This window comes from Hippocampus guttulatus, chromosome 8, assembly GCF_054856545.1.
Source record: "Hippocampus guttulatus isolate MCC_2025c chromosome 8, RoL_Hgut_1.0, whole genome shotgun sequence".
NCBI lineage: Eukaryota > Metazoa > Chordata > Actinopteri > Syngnathiformes > Syngnathidae > Hippocampus > Hippocampus guttulatus.
The window spans coordinates 21,002,665-21,022,891 of record NC_141268.1 but is presented as its reverse complement, the minus strand read 5'-3'; the positions used below and the strand labels follow the sequence as shown (position 1 = coordinate 21,022,891).

At 46.5% G+C, this 20,227-nt stretch overlaps 2 protein-coding genes across 5 annotated transcripts in view; both read right to left on the bottom strand.

The window, feature by feature from the left end:
* Nucleotides 1-16,541, bottom strand: part of chd5 (chromodomain helicase DNA binding protein 5) — a 30,546-nt gene extending 14,005 nt beyond the window's left edge. Inside the window, exons 1-14 of the mRNA XM_086117192.1 lie at nt 16,163-16,541; nt 10,190-10,371; nt 6,815-7,036; nt 5,745-5,863; nt 4,663-4,898; nt 4,419-4,531; nt 4,181-4,310; nt 3,888-4,054; nt 2,753-2,974; nt 1,820-2,032; nt 1,226-1,437; nt 729-860; nt 547-655; nt 287-478 (exon numbers count right to left, since the gene is read on the bottom strand). Coding sequence (XP_085973318.1) covers nt 287-478; nt 547-655; nt 729-860; nt 1,226-1,437; nt 1,820-2,032; nt 2,753-2,974; nt 3,888-4,054; nt 4,181-4,310; nt 4,419-4,531; nt 4,663-4,898; nt 5,745-5,863; nt 6,815-7,036; nt 10,190-10,371; nt 16,163-16,229 — 2,316 coding nt within the window. The 5' untranslated portion in view covers nt 16,230-16,541. The remainder of the gene's footprint in view (nt 1-286; nt 479-546; nt 656-728; nt 861-1,225; nt 1,438-1,819; nt 2,033-2,752; nt 2,975-3,887; nt 4,055-4,180; nt 4,311-4,418; nt 4,532-4,662; nt 4,899-5,744; nt 5,864-6,814; nt 7,037-10,189; nt 10,372-16,162) is intronic.
* A 1,035-nt stretch (nt 16,542-17,576) lies between these two features.
* rpl22 (ribosomal protein L22) lies at nt 17,577-20,028 on the bottom strand. 4 transcript variants are annotated; one of them, XM_086117295.1, is made up of 4 exons: nt 19,951-20,028; nt 19,530-19,643; nt 18,277-18,449; nt 17,577-17,763 (listed from the first exon to the last, which is right to left on the bottom strand). In XM_086117295.1, the coding sequence occupies exons 1-4, from the start codon at nt 19,960-19,962 to the stop codon at nt 17,622-17,624; spliced, it is 441 nt and encodes a 146-aa protein (XP_085973421.1). In that variant the 5' UTR covers nt 19,963-20,028; the 3' UTR covers nt 17,577-17,621. The 4 variants fall into 4 exon arrangements, with proteins under 4 accessions (XP_085973421.1, XP_085973424.1, XP_085973423.1 ...); XM_086117298.1 differs by having other exon boundaries at nt 18,277-18,401; XM_086117297.1 differs by having other exon boundaries at nt 19,530-19,640; nt 19,951-20,002.
* Between the last annotated feature and the right edge of the window lie 199 nt (nt 20,029-20,227).

Here is a 20,227-nt window from a genome sequence, read left to right as displayed (position 1 = left end):
GCTTGTGGGCCGTGATTTGTGGACGTTTGTTTTTCTAAAGTGTGTCATATATTTTTGTTGTATTTTTACGACACCGCACTTACCCCGACGTTTATTTTGTGTTGCAAATAGGAAATGCGCAAAACTTTCAAAAAGCAAAAACTAAGACTAAAATGAAAAAAAAAAAACCACCATCCACAAACCCACGAAATTGAAAAAGCAAAACTCAACTCTCACGAAAAATCCCCAAACTATTTGGCAGTCTAACCCTGATCCGAATTGTGTTGGCGTGTGGAATATGGTTGACCTCTTTGTAGAGCGAGTAGAGGAAGACGATGGTTTGCACCGTCTTGCCCAGGCCCATCTCGTCGGCCAGGATGGTGTCGGTGCCCTGCGCCCACGAGAAGCGCAACCAGTTGAGACCCTCCAGCTGGTACGGGTGCAGCGTCCCCCCGGTGGCGTTGATATACCACGGCTGGTGCTCGAACTTGATGGTCGGCTGCGGAAGCCGCGGTTAGTCACGGCGATGGGGGAGGAAATTCTTCCCCGTCGATCTCGTGAGCTTACGTCGATGATGGGAGCGTCTGGAGGGATCTCCCTCTTGGGCTGCTCCTCTTTCAGCTCGGGTCCTTTCGACGGCACCGCGGGGCGCTGGTCCTCGCCTAAGATTTGCTCCCTGGACGACAAAAACGTGGCTCTTTGCCTGCCTTACAGAGATGACTGGGACGCCAACTGGGATTTTGGCGTACCTGTGGTCCCAGTAGGACGCTTTATGGCTGTCGTATTCCGGCACGTCGAAGTCATCCACCTCCCACGTGCACTGGTCGTAAGGGAGGTCTCGCCACTTGATCAGGTAGTGCACGTCCCCGTCTTTGTCAAAGCTACGCACACGCGCGCACATCGGCAGGGCACATTTTTTACTTCGCTAGTGTCCTTCCACTGACGCAAAGAATATAAGAGATATTAAAGAGCAATTTTAAACCATGAAATGAAAAAAAAAAGGGCAATGTTGAAAAAATGTTTGTTCCAACTCAGCGTGTATATTCTGGTTTCAAACAAGAGTTAAGAAGCTAGGTTAAGGTTTCAAACATGGCTTCGGTGTCCAATTGGAGTTCCAAGCCAAGGTTGAGGTTTCAAACAAAGCATTATGGAGCTTTATTAGGATTTCAAACAATGGGGAAGCTTTTTAAGTAAGCTTTTTGAGGCCAGTGAAAAAATTCCAGCTCAGCGGGAGGCAGTGGCGTACCTGTGATTGACAACGCGGTGGATGATCATCCACTCGGGCTTGATGCCGTATCGGTAAAAGCGCTCCTCCATGGCGGCGTACTGCGGATCTTTGCTCTTGCGCTTGTCGCTGTTGAGCTCCTCCTCGCCGGAGCCGTAATCGTACGGCGGTGGCTCATCCATGTCGTTCTTGCGTTGGTAGTTGCGGTACATCACCGTGTGGTAGAGTTCCAACTGCGCAAGCGCGTGCACACACGCAGTGTTTCAACGTGGGTTCAGGATTTCAAATTAGGGATTCAAATAGTGTTTCAAATAAAGGTTGCATGCCAAGGTTGGGTGTTCAAGACTGGTTTAGGGTTTCAAATTAGAAGTTCCTGACAGGTTGAGGGTTTCCTACAAGGGCAATGGTTTTCAAAGTAGGGCTTCAAGCCAGGACCGTGGATTCAAATGAGCGGTTTGAAAAAGGATTAGGGGTTGAAAGTAGGGTTTCAAGGCAGGCGTGGGGTTTTAAATAAAGATGTTGGTTTCAAAGACGGATTTCATGCCAAGGGTGGTGGTTTCAAGCTCGGGTTTTAAATCGGTGTGTGTGTGGGGTTTGTGTCCCAATGATTGTCACCTGCAGCTCGCTGGCCCAGGAGCAGTGCCAGTAGGACAGTCCGGCCCACTTGACCAGGAACTCCCGCTCGGGGTGGCCCTTGAGGGGCGGCGGCTTGCTCAGGGGGTCGGCGGCGGGGTGGCCGTCCGGGGCCGCCGGCGGCTCGGCGGGCAGCGGGGCCTCACCCCACATCCAGTGCATGATCTTTTGCACTTTGCCTTTCAGGGGCGGGCACTACAAATAACATCAATGCGGGGATGAAAATGTTTGAGCGAGCAGCAAAAGGCTAACAAAACATTCGACAAGTGAGACAGTCAGAACAAAAGTGGATTAACTCCATGGTTGTCATTTTGATGTTAAGTGCGGAAAGGAATTCTCGATTTATTTCCAACTTTGATAAATAGGAGGCGACGCATAATTGCACTCAGATGTCGGGAGTTTTCATCAGCGCAACACGCGGCCAATATTTTGGAAAGCACATAAAATCATTCACAAAAAGAATGATCATACTGGAAAGCTTAATAGTAAATCTATGCTATTTTTCATGTATAGTGCATTGTTTTTCTTCTGCCATCTCAAATAATAGATCGATTGATAAAAAAAGAAAAGAAAAAGTGAGGCAGAGGGAGGAAAAAGAGCAGCCCCGGCCGGGTCTAAGCTCCTGTCGGACCACCGGTATGTGGGCGCCCTCGAGTGGCACGTGAAAAAAAATCAGTTAGTTGTATTTAACTTTGACGTTCAACTATTATATTTGCATGTAATTTCTGAGAACTGAGTAGAAAGGTTAAAAGAACTCCGTCGTGGCAAACCGTGGACGCATATATGCACATAGATCACACGAATCACAACTAATGAAGTCTATTTATGAGATATTATCGACAATTATGCACACATTGGTTGCATTTTTGTGCATTTTCTTGGGCTCTTCGTTGCAGTGAATAAGCGTCGGCTCACCAGACAGCGCGGACAAATCCACTCGCCGTTGGGTATCTCGGGCAGCGGCGGGTTGAGGCAGTGGATATGGTAGGAGGACGGACAGGCGTCGCAACACAGCAGCTCCCCGCCGTCCTTACACACTCGGCAAAACTCCATGTGGTCGTCTTCTTCCTCTCCGGCCGCCTCCTCCTCTTCCTCGTCTTCCTCTTCTTTGGCTTCCCACTGGATGCCCTCCTTCTCCTGCGGGCGCACAGTTTGAATAACGGTGTTGCTTTGGCACCATCTGGTGGTATCTTTTTGGACCAAGGAAACAAAGTGAGGTGAGTTGAGGAGCTTCACTGCAACAAAGTAGGCCTTTGCGATCATCTTCGGGGCATCTGAAGGAAATGAAAACCCCTTCCTGGGGGAGGATTACTCCAACTATTCATTCAAACTCCTTTAAAAGTCAAATAGGCCGACTACATACAGTAGATATCAAAAGTCTACACACCCGTGTTCAATTGCCAGGTTCTTGTGAGATTAAAAAATGAGAAGATAAATCATTTTAAAACGTAGATACAGTATTTTTTTTTTAATTTTGTCGAAAGGCAAACTAAAAATAAGCAACAGAGATAAAGTAATTGCGTAAGTGGGCACATCCTGAGGTACCTGGGGCTGTGGCTGTTTTCAGATGAAACCAATCACATTCCAACATCCGCCACCATCAATCAGAGGCATTTTACTCTGATTAAGTTCAGATGTCCGATTCAGCTGTTCATGACTTTTTTTTTTTTTTGCTTTCTTGGAGAAATCTGAAGGTTTTGTTCTAACACCGACTACTATTTCTAACTGTTGGCAAAGTCTGTTTCGTCATGGTCGTCAATGCTCCCGGCGTTCACATTCCTCCATGTTGCTGCCTCTATTTTTTCAGCCTTATAAGACTCCCAAATTTTAAATAAATGAAAATCTCAACCACGACCTTTACTTTTCTCTCTCTCTATTTTTTAATTTGCCTTATTTTGAAAAAAAGCAAGAACTGTTTTTGACAAAGTGAGGAGTGGAAAGTATCGTTCAAATGGAGGGAGTAAAAGTGGAAAGTCCTCTGAAAAATAAAAGAATACTCGTGTACTGAAAAAAGTACAGCAGTGTAGTCGAAAGTGTCAGTGGTACTCACGCAGTGCGGACAGCTCCATTTGCCCTCGGGGGCCTTCTCCAGCTCAGGTTCCAGGCACACCAGGTGGTACGCCCGCGGACACGTGTCGCACAGGATGATCTCGCCGCCCTGCTGACAAACCTCGCAGTAGTCCTGGTGGTCCGTCTCGTAGCCGTCGCCGTCCTCCTCTGGAAGGAGAGGAGGCATTTCCCGAATGACGGATGCATTGATGGATGAATGGCTAAACGGGTGACTTTTGAACATTTTCGACTTTGAGTGACACCATGGATCCTCGATGCCGGGTTCCGACGTACTTTTCCTCTTTTTGCGTCCCCGCCTGGCCTTTCTCTTGGCGGCGACGGCCCCCGAGGCCTCACAAAGCACCGAGGCACTGAGAATGCTGATGTCGTCAAAGTCCGACTCGTCCAGGAAGTCTTCGTCACTCTGAAAGACGAGCGCAGGGCCCCACTTGTACGATGACCGGATGAACCCCGGAAAAGAAAACTAAACAAAAGAAAAGAAAATGTTGCCGAATGCGAACGAAAGGCTCACAGAGGACGTCTTCTTCTTCTTCCCGCTTTGGCCCGACTTGGATTTGGTCTTCTTTGCCTTCACTTTCTTCTTCACGTCTTTCGCACTCTTGCTCCTCTTTCGAGCCCCGGGCCCTTGAGACATACAGACCATATAAGTGACCGCCGATATACTCAGCCGAGACTTTATTAGGCACGGCGGCAAACAAACCAATGCGATCGTAGTTGAGCTGTACGAAGAACCTGAAAGCGGCTTTTACTTTTACCTTTTCCCTCTTTGGTTTTGGCTTTTTTGATGGGCCCCAGCTGAGCGTTCAGCTGGCTCACAGAGGCGGGCGGCGCCACGGTGACCGTTTCCACTGCGGCGGCGACGGCGGCCGCCACGGCGGTGGCAGACGCGCCCTTGAATGGGTTGTTGGCGCTGAACTCGCGCCACTTGGCCCCCAGGACCGTCATCATCTTGGACATGGGGATCTTGGGGTTCTTCTTGGCAATGAGAGGCCTGGCGGGAACCAAGACGACAGCAGCACAGATCATCATGGAAATCATTCCACTGCTCAACAGCAAATTGTAATCACAGAGGGCTTTATGTGTCCCGAAACGTATTGTGGACATGTGATATTTTTTTTCTTTTCTTTTTTTTTTCTAGCACTTGAGGTTTGGGAGAGATTTTCTTTTTCTATTTTTCAGTTTAACAAAAGCTTCCACAATACGGAATTTACATTTTCATGAGTTATTAGACTGCCTACTTTTCCTCAATTTCTTGCTGATTCCAAGGCCTGGAACCAGGAAAGGTTCATCATAAGACGATTTGAAGCGATTCAAATATTATTTAGGAAGAATTTTTGTGATGAGAAAACCAATGGAAAATGGCTGGATATCAGCTACTTTGTTGTCATGGACAAATAAAGGATATCTTATCTTATCTTATCTTTTTTTTTTTAAATCATAAAATCAAGTGTGATATTATTACAGAGGTGACAACCCACACGCTGTCATTTCAAATCAGTCCGGTTACTACTAACGTGCATCTACATGCAAATGATGAAACGAAATGCACATGGCCAAAAGCCCCACGCGCTTGGAAACCAGCTTTGCCGTGTCATGTTTGTCATTTGTCAGCCAACAGCTTGAGCTTTGGCACGCCAGCCCGCGAGAGACCGTTGGGTCCGAGCCCCCCCGGGAACCCACACGTGTCTGTTGCTGACTGCACGCATTGCCCTGCGCACCTGCTTTAGCTGCTCCAGACAGCCCCAAGTGAGGATGGTCTGGGCTGACACAAAAGGGGGGCAGAGTGTGTGCCGCTCCTCAGACACAGAAGGAAAAAAAAAAAAAAACGCAAGCTTGCCTGAGAAACTGGCTGAAAGCTTTGTAGTTGGTGATGGTCTTGTAGTCGTCCTCGGTGAAGCCGTACTGGACGTCCTCTAGGCCCCACTCGAGCATCAGCTGGCTGGACGATTTGGGCTCCTGAGGGACACACGCGTACCGAGAATCAGGATAAATTTCAGAAAAGGGGCGATTATCAGCGTCATAATAGTTTGGAATTTTTTATTACTATTGGTCTTTATCTCGTTTTTACTTTTGTTTTTTGTCAATTCAAAATTTGTTATTAGGGCAGCTTTGTTAGTTTCTATTTATTTTTTTTCCAAAAAATGCTTTGTTTTGAGTTTAGTTTTTATGATTTAAAAAAAAAATATGGAGAGTATTTGTCTGGTCACTAAATAGTAAGCAAAGTCAAATAGAATTCTCAAACAACTGTTTGACCTCCCTTCTTCTGTAGGGACATTGAGCAACACCAAAATTAATGCGTTTAAAATGTCCACTGCAAGCTATCAGTTCACTTTGTATTATAAATGCAAGATGTAATTTCAGTGAGTTTTCATTTTAGTAAGCGTTTTCGTTTTATTTTCTTTGGTGAACGAAAATATTTCAATTGTAATTTTATTTTATTAGTTTGAGTTAACTGCAATAACCTTGGTGATTATTGTGGTGTCTCCCAAAGATTATGTGTATATATGACGTAGGGTGTTTAAGAGTGTTTTTTCCTCCCCGATGTGCTTACAAAACCGCAAATCATAAATGTTAAACATGTTCAATACATACGATCACAAAACCTGATGCATACGGTCAACAGTTTGGATGAGCACAGCCCAAAACATGCAAGAGCTTTTGTTCATCTTCTTCTACGACTACTCATCGTTCTTCTCTGTAATTTTCGATGCTTTGCTGCCTCTCACAGGTCAGTCTTGGTACTACCACTGACATCTGGTTTGGGGGAGGAGACACTCAATTGCCAGTGTTTAATATCGTTTTGCGTGTGCGCTATTGCAATATTGTTGTTTTCTCATCACGTTTGGGTTCTCACACGTTCAGAAAAGGAGTTATGATTTTGAAAATCGGTATGTGTGCGCAACTAACTTTCATGCTGCCGTTGTCATCGTCGTCATCGTCGTCCTCCTCGTCCCGCTTCTTCTTCCTGGGCTTCCGCTCTTTCTTTTCTTTGGGCTTCTTCTTCTTCTTCTTGGAGGGACTGAACATGCTGCTCTCGCTCCCGGAGCCTCGCTCGGGACGGTCCGCCTCGTCCTCCTCCGCCTCGGACGCCCGGTCCTGCTCGCTGTCTACGCTCACCTGGATGCCTCCCTGAGGACAAAATAATGAGCACTGTTCAGCTTTCGGCCATTTTAGGAAAGACCGAGGGAAGCAACTGGGGGTTCGGTATCTTGCTCAAGGACACTTCGACCATGTCGCAATGGCCAGGGATTGAACCACCAACATCCGGATTGGGAGATGAGAACTCTGTCACTGAGCCATGCTGCTCCAAGTAGTAAGAAATCGCTTCATGGGTTTTCTATGCTATTTGTTAGCCCATCTATGCCATTTCCCATTATCTGTTAGCATTAAGCTAGCACATGATAAGGTCAAATTCCAGTTTGTTTTAAATACAAAATATATGATTGTCGTTTTTTATTTTTATGTTTAGTTTGACAGTAAGCTTCAAACGAGAGTTGCAAAAAAGAGCTTTTTGTAACATTAGAATTTTTTTTGGGGGGGGGGGTATTTTGAACCTGGTGAATTGCTGAGTTATCTGTAAGCTCAGAGGTTTGCGGATATGGTTGTTATGACGCTACAATGGTAAAAAAATAAATAAATAAAAAACCAAATCTAATGGCAGTCTTTTGCACGTAAAAGAACAAAGAGAACATCTCTGTGTCATGTAAGCGATGAGACATCTGGAGGGCTGCATGATTCAACACCGGCCAGGTGTTTTTGTGCCAGAGAGCACATCCACGGTGTGTGTGTGTGTGTCCGTGCATGTTTGTTCCATCCTTCATTGTGTGTGAGCGCTTGTCTATGTTAGCATATTCATGCATTTGTGGTTTCCTTCCTCTCACATCTGCATGTATTTTCAGTCTCTTCTGTTTGTGTTTCTTTCATGTTGTGCATATTAAAGTGCAGCATGTGTGTGTGTGTGTGTGTGTGTGTGCATGTGTGCAGCCTGTTGCTTCCGCACACACACACACACACACGCACACACGCACGCACACACACACTTGCGGGCGTTTTCGCTCTGTGGCGCAGTGGAAAGGCTCGTATTGCTGCAGCGCCCGCCAACCCTTTACCAGCAGACTGGCAGTGTTGCCATGGCGACCACATTTGAGCAGTCTCTCTCTCTCTCTCTCTCTCCCTACTTTTGCTGTCATTCTCATCAGCCCCCCCAACACAGAAATGCACGCACATACACACATTCAAAACCCTGCCACTGTTCATTTTCCATCACTTCCTCTGCTTGCACATCTCACCCTCATTTAATTTTCTTCTCTCACTCTTTCCTATCCTTCCGTTCACCCTGCGCGCATACACACACACACACACACGCACGCGCGCGCATACACACACACGCACACACACACACACAGCAGCTAATAGAAGAGCACCATCCAATCACACTGCTCCGCATAACGAGCTTATTATGCGGAGGCCCGCGCTTCTCCGCCAGCCACCACCGTCTAGACAAATCTCATTTATGCATAAGAAGAAAAAGAAGAATAGGGGGAGGAGGGGAGTAAATTGAGGAGCATAAATGGAGGAGGGGAGCAAGGCTGAAGAAAGGAGCCGGGGAAGGTGAGGGCGAGATGGCAGGAGACCCACGCGTGGCACAGGGGGCCAAAGAAGACAAAAGAGGAGGATGGTTGGCCCCCTCGCAGAGAGAACAATCAGATAACTGCTGATAGTCTAATCAAATTAGATGCTCCGGCATATTGGTTCTGCCTCGGAGGGGAAGAGCGCAGTGCCGTTGCGCACACAAGCCAGCCAATGAGCACGCGAGTGAATATTATGGTCGGATCTCAAAAACAAGTCTTTGTCCTCACAGCTGAACTGTAAAATCAACACGGCGGGCTGATCTGAGACCTGCTCGGAAAACAGCCTCTCTTGGCGCCACACTGTAGTGCCTTTGTTTCACTCACTGCCCGTTGGATAAACAAGGAAATCCCGACTGGGATTCTTCTAGCTAACGGAAGGAAGGAACGAAAGTGAAGTGCTTGAAGATGAGGCAAGGATCACTGGATCGTGACTCGCTTGGTTGCGAGGTTGGTTAGATTGATGACGGATGATTTTAAGGTCGGATGTGGCTCCCCGCATATTTTAGTTTCAAATCTTGAAATGGCCTCGCCCCACCTTACCCTCTCTGAGCTCCCCCGCAGCCTCAGGTCTGCGGACCAGACGCTATTCGAGGTACCGGCAAGCCCCCCTCGCTACCCAAACTCATTTTTATTCTTTGCCTTTTGACTCGTGATTTTTAGTTTCACTGGTTTTTGTGCATTCTGCAAGTCTTCATTATTCATTTCTTGTTTTCTTGTTAGGGCGGCCCGTTGGTCCAGTGGTTCGCGCGTCGACCTCACAGTGCAGAGGTACGGGGTTCGATTCCAGCGCCGGCCTCCCTGTGTTGAGTTTGCATGTTCTCCCCATGTCTGCGTGGGTTTTCTCCGGGTACTGCGGTTTCCTCCCACATTCAAAAAACATGCATGGCGGGCTGATTGAACACTCTAAACCAGAGGTGGGCAAACTACGGCCCGCGGGCCGAATCCGGCCCGTTGGTCCTTTTAATACGGCCCGCCGAAGGTCGGTCCACAATTAAGGTTCGATGTGAATGATTGCATTCATTTCAATTGGACTTGTAATGACAGGCATTTCACCGCCAGGTGGTGCATTGACTTGAAGTTGCAGAACACAGGGAGGGCGGGATCTATTCGAACACCTAGGACCTCTGTATCGCTCTACTTCTACTGGTCTGATCACAACCCATCTGCAGAAATGCACAGGCTAAAATAGGTCATCAACAACACTGTCGTCATTTTAAAAAAGTATATTAATACAGTACAGTACTTTCATGCTTTTGTTCTGTTGATGTTTGATATGGACTGTCAACAAATGCAGTTTATTTTTTTTAATGTACCATAGCTCGTGCTGACCTGGCCTTTCTGTCAAATTTTAAAAGTCAATGCGGCCCCCGAGCCAAAAAGTTTGCCCACCCCTGCTCTAAACTGTCCCCAGGCGGATGCTTCGATGGATGGTAGGTAGCAGAGTACACATAGCATGGCAGTATGTGTTGTCTGCGTAGTCCATCGAATCTCAAATGTAGCATTTAGCACAGTACGGCGTCTGGAGTAGCTAGTGTACATATATGAACGATCTAATATGCAGTACTCGTGCTTCGGGACTAGTAGTTAATTGGAAGTGTGAAGCACAGAGTATGTTGCCGATCAGACAAGCGGCGGGCCTGTGTTGACTGACCTCCTTTTTCCGCTTCTTGATTTTGGCCACCTTTCCCTCCTTCATCTTCTTGCTCTTCTTCTTCTTCTGCTGTTGTTGCTGCTGCTGCTGCTGCTGCTGTTGCTGCTTGAAGGAGTCGCCGTCTTCCGAGAAGAAGCCGCCGATAGACGCCAGGGGCAGCGCTGTGCGCGCATCCTCCTCATCTGCACGCACAAAAGAACGTTAGGGCTGCGAAAAAGTACGCGCGTTAGGTTCGGCGAAGACTCTAAATTGTCTGCGAGGTGTGAATATGAGTTCTTGTTTGTGCCCAGCGTGTACGCCACCTCTCGCCCAAAGTCAGCTGGGAAAGACTTCATTCACCTGACGGCCACTTTAACTCATTCAGTACCAGCCAATTCTGGACCAAGTCTGAAAAGACGTTTAAAAACGTCTTTGGGAGTGAATGAGTTAATGGGGACAAGCACAATAGAAAAGGGGCATATTGATTGTTCCCAAATGATGCCGTAATATTGAAATTAGAACAACTCGGAACTCAGCCAGAAGAGATTGCGTTCCACTTGAGTTCCATTGGACAGCGGACAACTGAACGCTCCGATTGGGACGGAAACGATTGTGAATTTACGGCCAGAGCGACGTGTCCAATTCTGACAATAATCGCTTGTGCGTGAAAGTCAAGCGGCCGTTGCGAAAACAAAACGTCAGAGCTGAGAGAAATGGAGCGCTAAGCAGGGAGCGGGGGACTCCCTCGCTTGGACCCCAAGCCTGCTGAGCGATTCCCAGCTGCCGCTTGTCAAAGTGTCTGCGTACAAACGAGCCCACTCGCCGAGCCGGGCGGCCCGCTTCGCCGCTGTCCCGGACCGACGACATGGCTACTAACGCACGGCATGAATTACACGGCGGGGGGATCAACCTGCCAACATTCGTCCGCCTTCAGGTCCAAGCGGGCTGAGCAAAACAAACAATTTAGCGGCGCGAGCAGCAGGGAGACTGCCTCACACCGTCACACATCGCATTCCAGACACATCAGGAGTCGCCGGTTCTTCAAGTGGCCACATGGAGACGCTTGTTTTCAGTCACTGGGGGGCCCTCAGTTAGTCACAACTACCATCTGGATGTCTACATTTGAGCCATGCGGTATGCTAGCTTCTCTTCAGTGAACCCACAAATATTCACGTTTTTTGTTCTTGTTGTTGTTGTTTTTTTTCTGGTCAAGCTAGCCTTGGCTACTGGTTCAAAATCACGATGTGCCGTTTATCAGACAGTGACACTGTTAGTTAACATCCAACTAATCCATACATCCAACAAAAGTCAAAGCGGCGCTGCCATCTTCAAACTGCTTTATAAATAAATAAGATGTCTCCTCCAAGGTACAAATACACGAGGGGCCATCAGGGACTTCATTCAGGATTACTGTGTTAAACATTTTTAGGTGCGGAATCCAAAACTGATCACATGATCGCATCAAGTTTTTCAGCTATACAATCTCTGTTTCCTGAGAAAAAAAAAGAAAGAAATGCATAGGTATTTAAATGAAACACTAAAATGGAAGAGGTACAATTTAGCTCCGAAAACTCAATAAAGAGCATAAAATGAAATTAAAACTTAGTTTGCCCATAGTTCCAAGACGAAGAGAAAAGCTAGCACGACTCCTCTTACAGTAATTTCTTCTCTGCTAGCTTTCTGTTTCCAGATATTGATAGCACTGACCGAGTGGGAGCCGCACACACCTCTCACTGTACTGTCTCAATTGTGAGCGCACAAACAAGATGCCACGTAGCTGGAAATGAGTGCGGTCGTAATCAGCTGCCATGTCTTACTTCAGCGGTTCCACGGTAAACTGTGGAGAAAAAAAACTTGACGTGCTACAAAAAAAAAACGTTGGGAAATTTTGGAATCAGCACGGCAATTTTGAAATGTTTGGATCAGAATAAAAATCTAAACCAACAGAATTATTCCCTAGTGTTATTTTTTGCTCATTTCCACCAATGAAACACTTTCACAATCTATTTAAAGGCTTTAAAACTAAATACACGACTGAAATGCCATCTCTGTCTCTCTCTCACGCACACACAGGCACACACACACGCACACGCACACGCAGGCTGAAAAGCTCGCACGAAAAAATACTCAAACACTTAAAAAAACTACCGGTACTCAGAAACAGCACTGAAACTCTCTCACACTCGTAGACACACACACACACAACAACAACTTTTTCATGCACTCACACACAACTGAAACACTGTCATGCAAAACCCCTCAAACTCTCTCACAGCTACTGAAAACGCTTTCACACGCAGCACTGAACTCCTCTCACACATCATCCTGAAATAAGAGTACATAATATACGGAAATCAGAGTTTCAGCAGTACGTTTGAGATATTTCAGTAGGGTATGTGAGAGCATTTCAACAAGTGTGAAACATTTCATTGGTGTGTGATCAACAACAACAAAAACATTGGAAAGTGTGTTTTTCAGTCGTGTGTATGACAGCATTTCAACGGATGCGCGTGAGAGACAATTCTGAATTACATCGCTGACAGCCCTTCACGCAAATCACAGCCTCTCACATACAGAGTGTGACAGCAGCAGCGATAATTCGCCGCCTTCAACACCTGCCTCGCCTCACACGCGCACCCCCCCCCCCCCCCCCCCACGCCGCTAAATGGCCCGTGACGTCCCCTCGGGGAACGACATCTTCTCTCTGCCGGCTGAGTGCGCCGTGACGGGACGGGGCGGGGTGGGAAAGGGTGAAGGTCAGCGGCAGGTTGCATCAGTCACGGGAGCGCGGCGCCGGCGGGATAACGACCCTCGCAAAGCCACGACAGACGACAGAGTCGCTTTTGACCTTCCTGGCTGCAGGAACGGGCCGGCGGAGATTAATGAGGACCACCAGCACCACCGCAGTGAAGACACTTGGCCCCTGCGTGGAAAATCTATACTAAATGATAAATAAAGTCGGTACGCTTTGAAATTTGGCCAACAGTTTCACAAGAAAATAAACCGTAAAGATGCGGCTCTCAACGATTGGCCAATCGGGACCGGCATTTTCTTTTTGTCGGCAAAGGTTGAGAGTGATCGAGGAAGGCTCTCGCACCGCTATCTTACACTCAACTGAACTGAAACCATCTTACGCACACTATTGAAACGCTCTCACATTCCACTGATATGCTCTCATACACACTATTAAACACACTGTCAGTTACATTAATGAAATGCCCTCACATGTGCAACTGTATTTTTTTTCTCTTTTACATTTAGCAAATGCTCTCACACATTAAAACTACGGAAATGCTCTCTCTCTCTCTCATGCACACACAACTGAAACACTCTCATTCTAACTAGTGAAACATTGTCTCAAACACAAATATAACGCTCCCATGTACATCACTCAAACTCTCTCGCAAACGCTACTGAAACTAGGTATGGAAGAGTGCCAATACCAGGTATCAGTATCGAGCCGATGCTAGCCATATTTGAAGGTACCGATAGTGATGGACAAATGAAGCTTCATGAAGCACTTGTGATCATTTTTGACTCCTCGAGATGCACTCTTGGTTTAAAGATAATTTTCTAATTGCACCAGCCTTTATCTTTAAACCAAGTGCACCATCTTGAGAGATACAAAATATCACAAGTGCTTGAAGTTCACAAAGCGTCATTTTCCCATCACGAGGTATCGGGTAGTCTTGGAGGCTGCCGATACCAGCCATAGACATTTTCTGCCATCGTGTTCAATAAAATTATATGAAATAAAATATGACAAAAGGATTACAGGTATCAGCACTTGCCTTGGTATTTGTTCTGAAAAAAAGTGGTCATGAACATCCCTAACGCAAACACGACCGACAGCACTAATGAAACCCGCTCACACACTCTTATACATATCGGATATAAATGGATATAAATGGAGCTGCCGCAAAGACGGACGCTTACTTAAGCATCATGTTGAATGAGAGATTCTGAGGTCTGCTGACAACAGGGCAATCTTTCGGATTACAATTAGAAGAGACGAAGGGCAGCGAGAAAGCAGAAAGTGGAGAGCGCAGAGAGCAGTATCAGACTGCAGCAACAGGGCGCGCTAACATTAGCATGAATGGTTTATTGCCGATGATGCAGCAATCTGCCGGAGCTAGCCGGAGTGGATCAAATGGCGGCGTTGATAAGGCGTTAATGAGAGGGAGGAGACTGAATGTGAATGCAGCACAGGCAGCTGGATTGAAACAGTGTCAACTTTCACTGAGAGCGGCCCAAAATAGACGTGGTTCCAATCCGGAAGGTGGGGGTGGCGGGGGTGGTGCTGGTGATGTTGGTGGGGCGCCATTGATGTTGAGGGACTGTCGCAATATTTCGCCTCTCAATATGGAACCAGAAAATAAATAAATACAAAAACATGGCCTGATGGTTTGTGATGTGAAATGTCCTCATGGAGGAAAAGGCACACGTCCCGGGTGACTTCGCAAGAGTTCATTTCAGCGCGCGGCAACGGATTCGGTATTTGGTGTCACCAATTGGGTTCACCGTGATTTTTCGGTGTGCTATTCTACACCCGGAGCCATTTATTGTTGAAGCCTGTGCGGCTAACATTAGCTGCTTGCACTCAGTGGTGTAGTGGGGATTTTTTAAGTGGGTGTACGCGATTCTGGGATGTTCTATATATACATACAGAACATCAATCATAGGCTACAACACCAGTTGAACTAATGTTAAATGTAATGTTTTACTACTCCAAAATAATCACAGGCCAACGTTATTAAGCGTAACTCGCATAGAACAATGATCAACAAACATTTCAATAAAAATTGAATGTGGCGTCGGGAGAAGTGGGTGGACGGCGTACCCCCGCATACCACGCCCACTGCACCCCTGCTTGCACTATTTGCTTCAGCTTGGCAGTGTAGTAGCTTTTTTTTGGGGGGGGGGGGGGTTCTATCGATTTTAGAAGTGATTCTAAAATCCAGTTTGTATACGCAAGGGCTTTATGATGTGCCTTTGCAATGGATTAATTTCATGAATAGGAAATAAAATTCGTAGAAGTGAAATGCACTGCACATAAGAACGTGACACTATTAAATACATTAAATTGAAGTACAATACAATGTATAAAATATACAGCACTTTGTATGCAGCGGTGGTTGTTTTCACGTTGTGTAGTCGAGGTTAAAGTCAAATTCTCCATCAGTAAAGCTTTTTATCTCCTTCCTTTGCTTTTACATTATTTTCAATCTGCTATTTGTAAATGCATTTAATTTCCGTCAATGTACAGCACGTACGCCCTTTTCATAATTCCTAGTACGTTACTTTTGTTGCCTTTGCTTTGAATGCATTTTAGCAGTTTATTTGTAAAAGATTTGCACTTTTGGTTGTGTGAAGCACATTGAGTTGCCTTGTGGATGAAATAAAACGGAATCGCCTCGCCTTCCAAATCATCGCTCCATCCAGTACCCCTGCTCATAACGCCCAACGTGCACCCTCGATATCGATAAAGTTGGATTCAGGAAAGCATCTGCTTTGCAGTCAACTTTAAAGCAGCCCCCCCCCCCCCGCGCCCCTCCTGCGCTCCCCACGCCGTTGACGACACACGTCTACATGCATAATCAACAAGGGGGACACGAGGAGCATTTCAAGTGGGCTGGACCAAACTTGGGGGGGGCTAATGTTGCATTGGAAGGTGGTGGTGACCCGACCGCATCCCAAAACATGCAAGCGGTTTTTTTTTTCCAATTCTCGTTTTGCCGTCATGTAATAGACTCCCCCCCTCCCCGCCCCCATCTTTCTTCTTTCTACGTCCCCTTACAAAAGACGCCAGATCGCGCATAAATAACAGCATGACTGTGCGTGTTTTTGCAGCCTATCCCTCCTCCTCCTCCCTCTCCTTCCTCCTCGGACGAGCCCTTTCTCTTTGGGCCAGCATTCAAAGCGTCGCTAAATAAGCTGAAGGGCACTCCGCCTCCCCCTCGCCCCCCCCCCCCCTCTCCCTCCCTCCTTCCTCACCTGGCATCTCGTCGTCAAAATCCATGTCGTCCTGCGCCTCGTCTTCATTGCTCAGCGACCCGGGCATCTTGATCTCATCGCCCCCTCCTCCTCCTCCAAAAAGCCCCCTTTTAGGCTAACAATGGTGAAAGTTAACCCTCGGCACGCCGCTCTCCTCCCCCCTCCTCCTCCTCTTCCTCGTCGTCCTCCTCCTCTTGCTCTTCTCGTCAGCCGCCGCTAAATCCGCAGCTCTGTGATGAAAAACAAACATTCAAATGTGATGATCCGAGATCCGCTCGTGTCTCTCGAAGCAAAAAAAAAAAAGAAAAAAAGAGAGACGGCTGGCAGTCTGGAAAAAAACAAGAAAAGAAACACACATTGGAGAAAGAGAAGAAGGGGGGCCGGGGAGGGGGGGGTGGGGAACACACATGCCCAGATTGTGACGTCTGGTCTGTTGCCATGACGATGCATCCCATAATTTCAGACACAACTAGTTAGGGATGCCTGCGGAGTTCTACTAGTAGTGCAAAAATAATCATGAGAATAAAAAAATGGATTGGAAACAACTGCACACACGAAGTCATGAAAAAAAAAAAGAGCGCCAATTGAGGAAGCTTTCCCGCCAGACCTCAGCAGAATTGCGCGCCAAACTTCTCTGCTGCAGACTCGAAAAGAAACCCCTCCCGGGCGCAGCACCCCCAGCAGCAGGTAGTCTGCAACCAAAAGATGCTCATCCATACACGGTCGCTCATGCATGCATGCACGATTCAATTCGGATTTTTTTTTTTTTTTAAATTGCAGGTTTTCCGAAGCCAAAGCGGACGCAGACCGAGGAAGGGGGCAGGCTGCCCGGTTGCCATGGCTGCCGCAGCATCAACACGGGATGCCCCATCATGCACCCAAACGCACTCTACTTTTTCATTGTGCAAGGTTAATGTTGCTCGTAATACTAACTAACAAAACAATAACTACCTTAAGGTCAATGCACCAAACTGTGGTGTTTGATTATATATAGATAGATATACACATGGCTTATAATTACAATTAAGTTGGAAACCCCTATTTTAAACATGGCAAACAATTGTTCTCATGTACTTTGTAAGTACAGACTTTCCTAAGGCATGCTTTATAATTTTTGCTACTACTTGGGCATATGATTTTCCCCGTCCACCCCAACACACACACACATTATTCTCAACTGCGCTTTACAAGATTAAACTCTGTTTTTGGTGCATTAATAGAGTATGTCCATTGTTGTGGTTGAAGGTTGGCCAACTGCACTGCATCATGGACAGCCATCGCTTACTTTCTGACCCCTAAATGGTAATCTGACAACGCAGTACCCCACTTCCCGGCTGAGCAGTCTAATACTTTGCAGATGTATTTGGAAACTTCCACACGTCTTCCTGGAATTAAATGAAAACAAAAGGCAGGATTACACTTCCGTCTTTGGGGAGTTTTATTGAACACGGTGTCGGCTTTAGTCTTCATCTTCCTCCTCCTCGTCCTGGTTGATCTGGAAGTAGCGCAGCTCGTAGCTCTCCTTGGTGTTGGCCACCACTCGCAGCCAGTCCCGCAGGTTGTTCTTCTTCAGGTACTTCTTGGTAAGATACTTGAGGTACCTGGCAGAGATGGGGGGGGGGGGGGGGGGGGGGGGCGCCAATATTTGTAATTATTAGGGAAAAACACAAAAATACATTTTGACTTGCAATAAGCGGTTTGGACAATGGATGGATGGATAATTCATCCCAGAGGCTGGGTTAAGTTGCAGTTTGGTGACGAGGCTTTAAAAAATTAATAAACATTTTCAAACGTTGCTGTGTGTCGCCCCCTAGCGGCAGTTTATGGTCACACAGAAGAACATACTGAAAACAGTGTCACGAGAATGGAAACAAGAGCAAAGCGCATTCGACTGTGATTTTCTTTTTGGAAATTGTTTGCAATCTGTCAATTTGCATATGCACACACTCTGCAAGAACAGAATACACGAGTCAGCAAACAAATTGCGTTTTGTATATCAGATGCATGTGCCTGTGCCACTTTCAAAACACTCAACTCTGTCACATGATGCCGGCAGAGGGGGGAAAAAAAACGTCTTGTTGACATTTCTTGTTGGTAGAGAAACACGAGCGTACCTCTTAGAAAAGGGAACTTCAGAGTTGACAGCAATTTTACTTTTGCTCCTCTCGATGGACACCACACCGCCGCCAAGGCTTCCCGCTTTGCCATTGACTTTGATCCGCTCCTGCAGGAACCGCTCCTGTTGAGTGGACGAGGATAGCAAATGACACGCACGGTGGCATCCTGCCTGAGGGTCGGATATGAGCGATGAGGTATAATTACTCTAAAAAGTGGTCAAGGTGAGTGAAATGATGCCACGCTCAACTTGACTGTTTTTGAACAATATTTGCAAACACATAAAATAAGGAAACAAATGTTCATCACAACTGCAAGACATAATGGCATGATCATCAAGTACTTGTACTCACAATCAAAAAACAAACAAAGTGGCAACATTACATCCGATATAAATGTTTTACGTATTTGCAGTCGGTGGCTAATTTAGAGCTCGTCATTGTCCAAGTCGGGGGTAGGGAACTCCGGTTCCTCGAGAGCCATATCCTGCCTGTTTTAGGTCCCTCCCACCCCCTCCTCCAACACACCTGATTCAAACGATCAGCTCATCAGTAAGCTCTGTCGAGGCCTGAACAATTGAAGTTCCCTACCCCTGCTTTAAGTAGATCACCATCTTGAAAGTGTTAACCTTAACTTTGACTGTGCAGTTCAAGCAGTTCCAATACCTGTCAACTCATACGGTTTAGCCATAGTTCATACGGATTTTGTGGTGAATCTTACGTATATGGCCGTATCGCACAAATCATACGGATTCTGAAAATTTCCGGGTTTTTTTTCTTCCCCTAACAGGTAGTTCCGTTTGCTTTTGCCCAGAATGGTGCTAGTCTACTCGAATGCTTTCATTTCCGGCAACTTTCCAAAAAAAGTAACGCAGGAATACAACTCTGAACACAGTAATGCTACCAATTAGAATGATGATTAGACATTAACCAGACATTGTATTATGGAGATCTACAATAAATATCATTGAAAATTTCGTGGGTTTTTTTTCTGCCGTTATTTTGACATATAAAATGCTTTGGTATGTTATAAGGATTTTATGCTCTTTATAAGGATTTTTTTTGGTAGTTTATACAGGTTGGCGCTCCGAAAAGTTGACAGGTATGAGTTCCTTTGGGAAGTGTTGCAAAAAGCCAAGGGAGAAGCGAACCATTTGATCTTGGCTTATGTCATGCGGCTATGTAGGACACTCAACAGCCACTCCTGCCTGCGATTGACAGCTGTCGCACATTTCTGATCAACACCAACTCACAAAGTTGGCAGCGTCCATGATACCATCCTCCACAGGGTGCGTGCAGTCTAGCGTGAACTTTAAGACCTGCTTCTTCCTCTTGCCACCGGACTTTTTGACCACCACGTGCTTCTTCTGGCGAGACACAACACACTCCCAGTTACATTCACAACACACACCTGAAGAATCAACGAGACACACACGAATCGATTGGTTATGAAACATCTTTGCTCCACCAAACATGCGAGGAGGCTCTCTGTGTGTGGCTGTGGGTAAGCTAACGTGAGCAACGACATTTGGGGACAAGCGAAGTCGCCGAGAAGTGTCAAAACTCTCTCGGGGGACAATAGAGACACTCGGCGACATGTCACGCTCTCCCGTGGAAGAAACAAATCATCCGTATCGTGTGTGGGCAGTTTAGTTTTGTCGCCGAAGTACTCACAATCGGCGCCATGGCTGACACGTTCAGCGAAAAGGAAGGAGGAGGGGCTACGCAGGACGTATAACACTTGGCCGCGACATCGAGCTCGCATCGATGATTCGGTGCTCGATTAAGTCTTTCAAACTTATTCATAACTGTTACGCTGAAATATCCTTTTTTCCTTTTTTTTCTCCAATTTATTTATGATCTTGATTTGAACAGGTAACAGTAAGGGACGGACAAGGGCCACTAGGACCAAACGACATAAAATCAGTTTTCTTTTAGTTGAAATTTAAGA

Bases quoted from the DNA above. Each gene is read 5' to 3' on its own strand.
- rpl22 (XM_086117295.1), bottom strand. The intron at 18,450-19,529 runs GTGAGTTGGTGT...TCCGACCCTCAG, and splicing joins TCATGGACGCTGCCAACTTT to GCAGGATGCCACCGTGCGTG. The intron at 17,764-18,276 runs GTACGCTCGTGT...CATCTCTGCCAG, and splicing joins GAAGTTCCCTTTTCTAAGAG to GTACCTCAAGTATCTTACCA.